The following is an 8,743-nucleotide window of genomic DNA, read 5'->3' on the forward strand; positions in this document are numbered from 1 at the left end:
ATAAATAAATAAATTCACACACACACACACACACACACACACACACACACACACACAAACACAAAATCCGGGTTTGGGGGTGGGGGAAGAAGACTTAACAACTACAACTCCTTGAAGTTGATATGACAAGCAAACAGAAAGGACATTGTTGGGTGGGAGGGGGGAGAGGGAGGAGGGAGGGGGGTTTTGGTAATGGGCCACAATAATCAACCTCCTTGTATATCGACAAAATAAAAATTTTTTTAAAAAAGGCTTAATAAAGTCTAACTTATAATTTAAAAAAAAAAAATCCATTTTGGTAAAGATTCCCCAGGAAGCTGTTGCTACTGATCTACAAAATGAAGCAATTCCTTCACACTGTACCCTCTGGTTTCAGTAGTTACTTGGTTTTGCCCTTCCCCCACATTGACTACCTTCTTGGTAATGATGGGTCTTAGAGATACTTTCTGTTGTCTCTACATAAGTTTTCCCTTGTGGGGAGGCTTTGAAGCTAGTGGCCTAAGTTCAGACTCACTGAAATCTGAGTTTGGTCTAGCATCAAGGTCTGATACAGCTTGCTCTTTTCCTTTCATTTTAGCTATTGCTGATAACAATAACCATTGGATATTTTGCTTTTTTCTTATTAGTTTCCATTTCCTTATGCATCCAGTAAACCAACTCCCTGGGATTTAGGGGTCCATCTCTAAATTCCACTGCTAATTTTTACCTTTAGTAACGATGGCAGCAGAGCTGTGGCTCCATACCACAGTGACCACATGGCCAAACAGAAATCAAAGGTTCCTCATCCTCCACTCTTTTATTCTTTCTCTTCTCAAACCACGTTTCCATGAGCCAGGGCTGGTCTAGCAAATCCCACTTCTGACACCAATTGTAAGAGTGGGAAAAACACATGGAAGTGTCATTCCTATACTCTTACTCAGTAACAATCAACACAAAGACTGACTTCTGTGACCAAATGTGTGGTGATTTCTCCCCACTAGCAAGCAAACCAGCAACTCTTCAGTGGATACTAGCTGTGTGTCCTCCAATTTAGTTCTGACACTGTCTACCTGGAGATAGTGTCAGATCCCATCAGTTGAGGGCTCATTCTCCAAGACTGCCCCCACTTCAGGTGCCAGTCACAAACCCAGATCTCTGGAACTTATGACAAAACAGGTATAAATTGGGGTTCCCACAACCTCCTCCTTGGGTTCGATTAGTTTGTTCAAGCAGGTCATAGATATCAGGGAAACACTTACTTACATTTACCGGTTTATTACAAAGGACACAAAGAAAAAGCCTGATGAATAGGTACATAGGGTGAGGTTTAGAAGGGTCCACAGTGCAGGAGCTTCCATTCTGGTGGAGTTGGGATGCACCACCCTCCCAGCATGTGGATGAGTTCTGCTGTCCAGAAGCTCCCTGAACCCTGCACTCTTGGGTCCTTGATGGAGACTTCATTGAAGAGGCATGATTGAAGCACCGACAACTTGTATGAATGTGATTGGACCAAAAAGTCTGATCTAATACTAACAGCCTGGGTGGGGAAACCCAGCAAGGCCTGTTTGTTCAGGTTCTTCTTGGCCTCTCTGTGCAGCATTCCTTCCTCCTGGGCTTGGGGCAGGACCCATTCTGGAATGGGGGTCCCATGACCTATAATCAGATTGGGTGGATCAGAATTTCTTTTTGGCCAGCTCCAAGGCAGAAAGACTAGGGCTTGATGGCTGGCTTCAGGGCTGGTTACTATGACCTGCCTTGGAGAAGGGGGATTCTAGTTTCTGTGGCTTGCCTCAGGGAGACAATGAAGTGGGCGAGAGGAGGGCAGGAGAAGGTCAGAGAGTAGCATAAGCTAGAAACCGTGGATGAAAACCAATATATAACTATAATGTCACAAGTGGGGAATGACTTTCCCCAAATCACTCCCATTGAACTTGGCAAGGCTGGGATTTGAACCGCAGCCTGCCAAGCTCTAAGGCCCAGCCCCGCGTGGAGGGGCTCCGGGGAGTCTGTCTGCTGACCTCCGTCTCCGCAGCTCGCTCAGTCTGCCCATTCCTCTTTGCAGATCTCTTGGCACGCGAGGCGCAGTTTGTGGTGACTATTGGGAATGTCAGAGGAGTTCTGGACACCTCTGTCTTGGATCCGGAACCAGGGCCTGAAGGCCCTTTTATCACCTACAGCTATTACGTGACCTACGACTTTGTGGAAGACGAGGAAGGCGAGGGGGACAAGGAGGAAGGCGAGGGGGCCGAGTACGCGGGCGTGCTGGCCGAGGTGCGCCCTCCACCGGCCGGGGAAACGGGGGGCGGGGGTGACCCCGCGCCGGGGCTACGGGGTCCCTCTTGCAGGCAGAGCAGCTTCCCGGGGCCCAGGGAAACCCTTCACATGGAGCTTTCGGATTCATGTCTCTGTTCAGAGCAGAAGCCTGGCTTCAGCTCAGCCCCTCTTGCAGCTAGAGCTGAGCACAGTCCTCTTGTCCCTTTGAAATCTGAGCCGAACAAGGCGACAACCCAGAATTTCATGACGAGGCCCATTGCTCCCAGCCGGGTTCTGCAGTTTCTACAACCTCTCCCATCTCCCTCCGCATCGGAAGAAAACCGGAGGTCACCATCGGGCTAAGAGAAATGGGAGCAATCCCGCGCACAAGGGGCTATTGCTCTTTTCACGCTTAACATTGAACTTTCCGAAGAAGCAAGCCCTGCTGCCTCCGCCGCTGGCGAGCGAGCTCGAGCTTTAAACCCCTGCAGACACAGAGGCCTGCGAGCCCGTGAGACGGCAGCCTCGGTTGTGTTTCTGTCTTCCCCGGCAGATCGTGAAGCCCTCTCCTAGCACAGAAGTCCCAGGCGAGGAATTACCTGACGAGGTCACCGAAGAAGAGGCCGAAGAGTCTCTAGAGTCCGAGGCAATGGCGTCAAGAGAGTCGGAGTCGTCGCTGGTCTCGGCCCGCTCAGCGGTCTTGCCGCCGAGGTCCACAGACTCTGCAGAAGAGTTGGCAAAGCTGCGGCCACGGATAGATCCCCGGCTCTGCCCGTCCCCAGGGTAAGGACGGAAACCTGGCCAGGAGCAAGTGGTCGGGTCCCCAGGATCGCAGCAAGCCTGGGCCGCAGCCGCCCATCACGCCCAGTCCTGCCGTGTCTTGGTGGCTGAGCTGCTCCCCAGTGTGCCCGGCTGGCCCCAGGCTGTTAGTTATGCAGGGTGGGCTTGGGGTTAGTCGTGCTGGAGTCCTTACCTTACACTCATATGCGGTGAAAGCCCAGTCCCTGAAAGGCCCAGGTTTTCTGAATGATTGAACTTCTTGAGTCAGCTGCGAGATGGTAAATGGACGTTCCTTTTCATCTCACCCTTTGGGGTTGAAAAACTTTTAAAACGGTTCAACTTTTTAATCCATCTAAAATGTATTCTGGTATATAAAGTACAGTAAGTTTCTTCCAACCTGCGCACCACGATCTTTCTTGCCTTAATAAATCCAATCTAGTTCATTCCATGGGCTTCCTACGCATCACAAATTTTGTCTTATTTCATAAAAAAAATCTTTTTTGACGATGGAGAATTTCAGAAGAACTTAGAGTTTTCATACAGGATTGAAGCTCTGTTAACTGATTTTGCATTGCTCTCAAAACATGGAGGTTTGTTTTTTGTTTTATTTCATTTTTTTAACAAAATTTCCACTGTCAGCTTTCTGGGTTGTTTGATTCTTCTCATTACCAGAGGAGAGAAAACGCAACTTGGATATTTAACAATTCTAACATGGCTGGATTTTCTAGTTCATTGAACTTCATGCTCACACAGATTTTGCTGCGAATGCTGTCAAGGAGCTAGGGAAGCTGTCGTCTATTAAAATGGGCTAAAAGGGGCCGACCCGGAGGCGCACTCGGGAGAGTGCGGCGCTGGGAGCGCAGCAGCGCTCCCGCCACGGGTTCGGATCCTATATAGGGATGGCCGGTGCGCTCACTGGCTGAGCGCGGTGCGGCCGGTCTCAAAAAAGGACAAAAAAAATAAAAAATAAAAATAAAACAAATAACATGAAGGTCACTAGTAATCCCACCAATGAGATGTAGCTACCATTAATATTTTTTATAGGTAGTATATACACAATTTTTTACAATAGAAGTTTGATCACACTGTAATACTGTTTTATAACTTGCTTTTTTCATTTATCACAAATGTATTACATACCAGTAAGTATATATTTGACATTATCATTTAATGGGATTTTAAAGCCTCAATTGAAAGTAAATTATACTTGTTGAGACTCTGAGGGAGCTGATGTCACCCATATCCCAGTACTGATGTTCTCTGGTAACAAATGCAACATGGGAAGCAGCTGTCCTGGCTGCTGGAGGGAAGACAGGAACCAGCCCATCATGTGTAAGGGTTTCAGGTGAATCATAGCTGAGGAAGTTTTTTGTTGTTGCAATTTTTTTAATTTTTGGAAAGATTAACAAAAAATGTAAGAGCCACAAATAATTCTACTACTTTAAAAATTAGGTAAATTAGAAACATGAAAGTTTCCTTCCCTCCCTCCAACTCATCCCGTAGAATTAATTAGTCTTTGCACATGTAATTACCTAGTTCTTCTACACAGACATATATATGTATACTCGTATAATTTATTTTTTACATAAAAATAGACTCATTCTATGTGTTGATTTGAAATCTGCTGATTCTGCATGTGGCTATGGACATATAGGCCTATTCTCTTATTTTTTAAACTAACAAAGTGTAACATACATGTAGAGAAGTACATATCTTACAGCTCAGTGGTGAGGACACTTATGTAACCACCACTCTGACCAGAAGTAGATCAGCAGCAGCCCCTCCCCAGCCTTCTTTATGCTGCATCCCAATCCCAGCCTTCCTGCACCTCCCAAGATCACAATCATTCCAACTTCTAACATCATTACCTAGTTGGCCTGTTTTAGAACTTTATATAAATGAAACCATACAGTATTCTTTTGTGTTTGACTTCTTTTGCTCAAAATTTTGTTTGTAAGCTTTATCCGTGTTCTACACCAAGACTCCAAGTTTGGGGGTTCGATTCCTGTACCAGCCAGCAAAAAAAAAAAAAAGAAAGATTCATCCATGTTCTTGTGTGTATCAGTAGTTCATTCCATTTTATTTCTGTATAGTATTCCACTGTGTGAGTATACCACAATTTATCTACCCATTCTGTTGCTGTTGGACTTTGGGGTGGTTTCCAGGTTTGGCTATAATGAATAAGGCTACTATTTGTAGAAACATTCTTTTTTTTTTTTTTACAAGTTAATTGTGGTAAATATTTATAACAATATTCTTGTATATGTCTGTTTTGTTATAGGTCTATACAGTTCTGTTGAATATATACTTAGGAGTAGAATAAGCCATAGGTTCTTTGAATGTTTAGCTTTAGGAAATATTGCCAAACCTTTTTACAATTTGGTTGTACCAATTTACTCTCTAACAATCTATGAGAATTCCATTTACGTTACATTTTTGCTAACCCTTGTCTTTATGGTTTTCACTATTCTGTTGAATTTTGTGTTGGGGTCTCCGAGACTACCCCCAGGTTCGGTAATTTACCAGGAGGACTTTCAAGACTTACCCTCATGGCTGTGATTTATTACCTCAAAAGCAGACAAAGCAAAATTAGCCAAGGGAAAATGTGCATGGGGCAAAGTCCAGAGGAGACCAGGCACAACCTTCCAAGAGTCCCTCTCTGTGGAGTCACACAGCATATTCCTCCAGCAACAAGTCGTGACAACACTTGTACAATGTTGTTGCCCGAGCCTAGAAGTCTGAAGTTTTTAATTGGGGACTAGTTATATAGGCACATACCAAAATTCCAGACTCCCAGAAGGAAAGCAGGTGTTTGGCATAAACCACATGGTTTGTACAAACAGTCCAGGCACAGTGAGCCCTTCTATCCGTTAGGAAATGATGGGAACCTTCCTGAAACCCAAGTTCCCAAATGGCAGCCAAGGACTAGCCTCGTGAACAGCCTTCTTTTTTTTTTTTTTGTCCTATTTTTGAGACCGGCTGCACTGCGCTCAGCCAGTGAGCCTACCGGCCATCCCTATATAGGATCCGAACCCACGGTGGGAGCACTGCTGGGCTCCCAGCACCGCACTCTCCCGAGTGCGCCATGGGCTCGGCCAGTGAACAGCCTTCTTAAGGAGGGTAGTCCCAGACCTGCTGTGTGAACTCTTTTTGCACAGATGCATATTAATATCTCAGTGTGGTTCTAATTTGCATTTCTCTGATTATTAATGCCATTGAACACCTTCTTTTACGCTTATTGGCTATTTGGATTTCATCTTTTGTGGAGTTCCTCTCTGATTTTCTTACTCTTTTTGTTAATTGGATTGTTTGTCTTTTTCTTATTGATTTGTAGGATTTTCTTATATAGTCTGGATATAAGCTTTTCTCAGTGACATGCATGGCAAGTATGAACAACGGAAGTTTTCAATATTAATGTTCCTATTTAAGAAATCTTTCCTTTGTTTTGGTGGCTGGCTGGTCTGGGAATCTGAACCCCTAACCTTGGTATAAACAACACTGTGTTCCAACTAACTGAGTAACTGGCCAGCCCAAGAAATCTTTCTTTACCCAAGGACAGGAAGATACTTTCCTGTTTTACTGTGGATACTTTATTGTTTTACCTTCTACACTTAGACCTACAACCCACCCTGAATTAATTTTTGTGTACACTGTAAGTTTCATTTTTTCCATATGGATGTCCAATTGATCTAACGGCATTTACTGAAAAGTTTGCCCTTTCTCCAGTGCTCTTCAGAGCCACTTTGTATGAATTAAGTGTTTGTTTTTGAGGGGTCTGTGTCTGCACCAGTGCTGTCCTTGCACTGATCCACATGCCAGTACCTCACTGTCTTAACAATAAGCTTTACAATAAGGTTTTATATACAATAGAGTAATTCTTCCCACATTTTAAAAAACTTTTTACTTTGAAATAATTTTAGATTTACAGAAGAGTTGCAAAGATAGTACAGAGAGTTATAGAAAATCTTTCACCTAACTACCTCTAATGTTAACATCTTACATAACTGTGGTTATGTAAGAATTAGCATTGGTACAATACAGTTAGCTAAACCACCGCCTTTATTCAGATTTCCTCAGTTTTTCCTTTTTTCTATTTTTTTTTTTTAAAGATGACCGGTAAGGGGATCTTAACCCTTGACTTGGTGTTGTCAGCACCACGCTCACCCAGTGAGCTAACCGGCCATCCCTATATGGGATCCGAATCCGTGGCCCTTGGTGTTATCAGCACCGCACTCTCCCAAGTGAGCCACGGGCCGGGCCTCCTCAGTTTTTCTACTAATGTCCTTTTTCTGTTCCAGGGTCCAATCTAGGATACCAAGTTGCATGTAGTCTCCTTGGTCTCTGACAATCTGGGACAATTTCTTGGCCTTTCTTTGTCTTCATGACCTTTTGAAAAGTAATGCCAGGTACTTTGTAGAATGCCCATCAATTTGTCACATAAATTTTAGAATGACTTAATTTCTAAAATATCCTGCTTGAATTTTGATTGATTGCATTTAATCCTTAGATCAAATTAAGGGGAATTGACATCTTTGTAGTATTGAGTCTTCCAATTAATTTCTTCTTAGACCCATTAGTTATTTAGGAGTGTGTTATTTAATTTCCACATATTTTTGAGTTAACCAAATTTATTTCTGTTGTCGAATTTAATTCCATTGTGGATAGAGAACATACTTTGTATGATTTCAGTCCTTTTAACTCTTTTAAAGTTTGTATTATGCCCTGGCAGGTGGTCTGTACTGAAGAATGTTTCATGATGTGGAGCGACTGGAACACTTGTGCTGTGTTGGTACAACCACTGTGGAAAACAGTACGGCAGTTCTGCAAAAACTTAAAAGTAGAATTACCATATGATCCAGCAATTCCACATCTGGGTATATACCCAAAAGAATTGAAAGTGGGATTTCAAACAGATATTTGTACACCCATGTGCATAGCAGCATTATTCACAGTAGCTAAAATGTGGAAGCAACCCAAGTGTCCACTGACAGATGAATAATAAGCAAAACGTGGTCTATCCATACAATGGAATATTATTCAGCCTTAAAAAGGATGGACATTCTGACACAGGCTACACCATGGATGAACCCTGAGAACATTATACTAAGTGAAATAAGCCAATCACAAAAAGACAAATACTGCATAATTCCACTTACATAAGGTATTTAGAGTAATCAAAATCATAGAGACAGACAGTAGAATGGTGGTTGCCAGGGGCTTGGAGGAGGGGGAATGGGCAGTTTTTGTTTAATGGGTATAAAGTTTCAGTTGTATTTATTTATTTATTTTTTACATTCTAAGATGTTGTTGCAGAGTGGTGGGAGGGGGAGAGGGAATGGGGAAGGGGGTAGGGAAATGGAGGTGGAGGGGGCAGGGCTGGCCCATGGCCAGCTCCTTTGCTGACCTGGTGTGGACATTCGGGGGGACATGGCTGAGGCCCTCAGACCCTCCATCCCTGCTCTGGAGCTTGGGGGGGTTCTGGCTCTTCTAGGTTTTATAGGTGTTCTTTGGTGGGGTTAGGCCTCTATTGGTTAATATCAGAACTTTGTCTCTGATCTGTGGATTTTTGTGTCTTCTTTCAGTTCTGTGTTGGGTTATTAGCTACCCCTAGAACTTAAACTCTGCACTGGAACTAATTTGTTATCCTTTGCTTACTTCTAAAATAGGGGATCTTGGGCCGGCCCGGTGGCGCACTGCTACAGTGCGCTGCTTGGGAGCGCCGCCGCGCTCC

At 43.9% G+C, this 8,743-nt stretch overlaps 1 protein-coding gene across 1 annotated transcript in view; it reads left to right on the forward strand.

Moving 5' to 3' along the window:
* Positions 1-8,743, forward strand: part of LRRC43 (leucine rich repeat containing 43) — a 40,904-nt gene that overhangs the window by 15,672 nt on the left and 16,489 nt on the right. Inside the window, exons 7-8 of the mRNA XM_008577466.1 lie at positions 2,042-2,250; positions 2,786-3,015. Coding sequence (XP_008575688.1) covers positions 2,042-2,250; positions 2,786-3,015 — 439 coding nt within the window. The remainder of the gene's footprint in view (positions 1-2,041; positions 2,251-2,785; positions 3,016-8,743) is intronic.

This window comes from Galeopterus variegatus, unplaced genomic scaffold (assembly GCF_000696425.1).
Source record: "Galeopterus variegatus unplaced genomic scaffold, G_variegatus-3.0.2 Scaffold1518, whole genome shotgun sequence".
Lineage (NCBI taxonomy): Eukaryota > Metazoa > Chordata > Mammalia > Dermoptera > Cynocephalidae > Galeopterus > Galeopterus variegatus.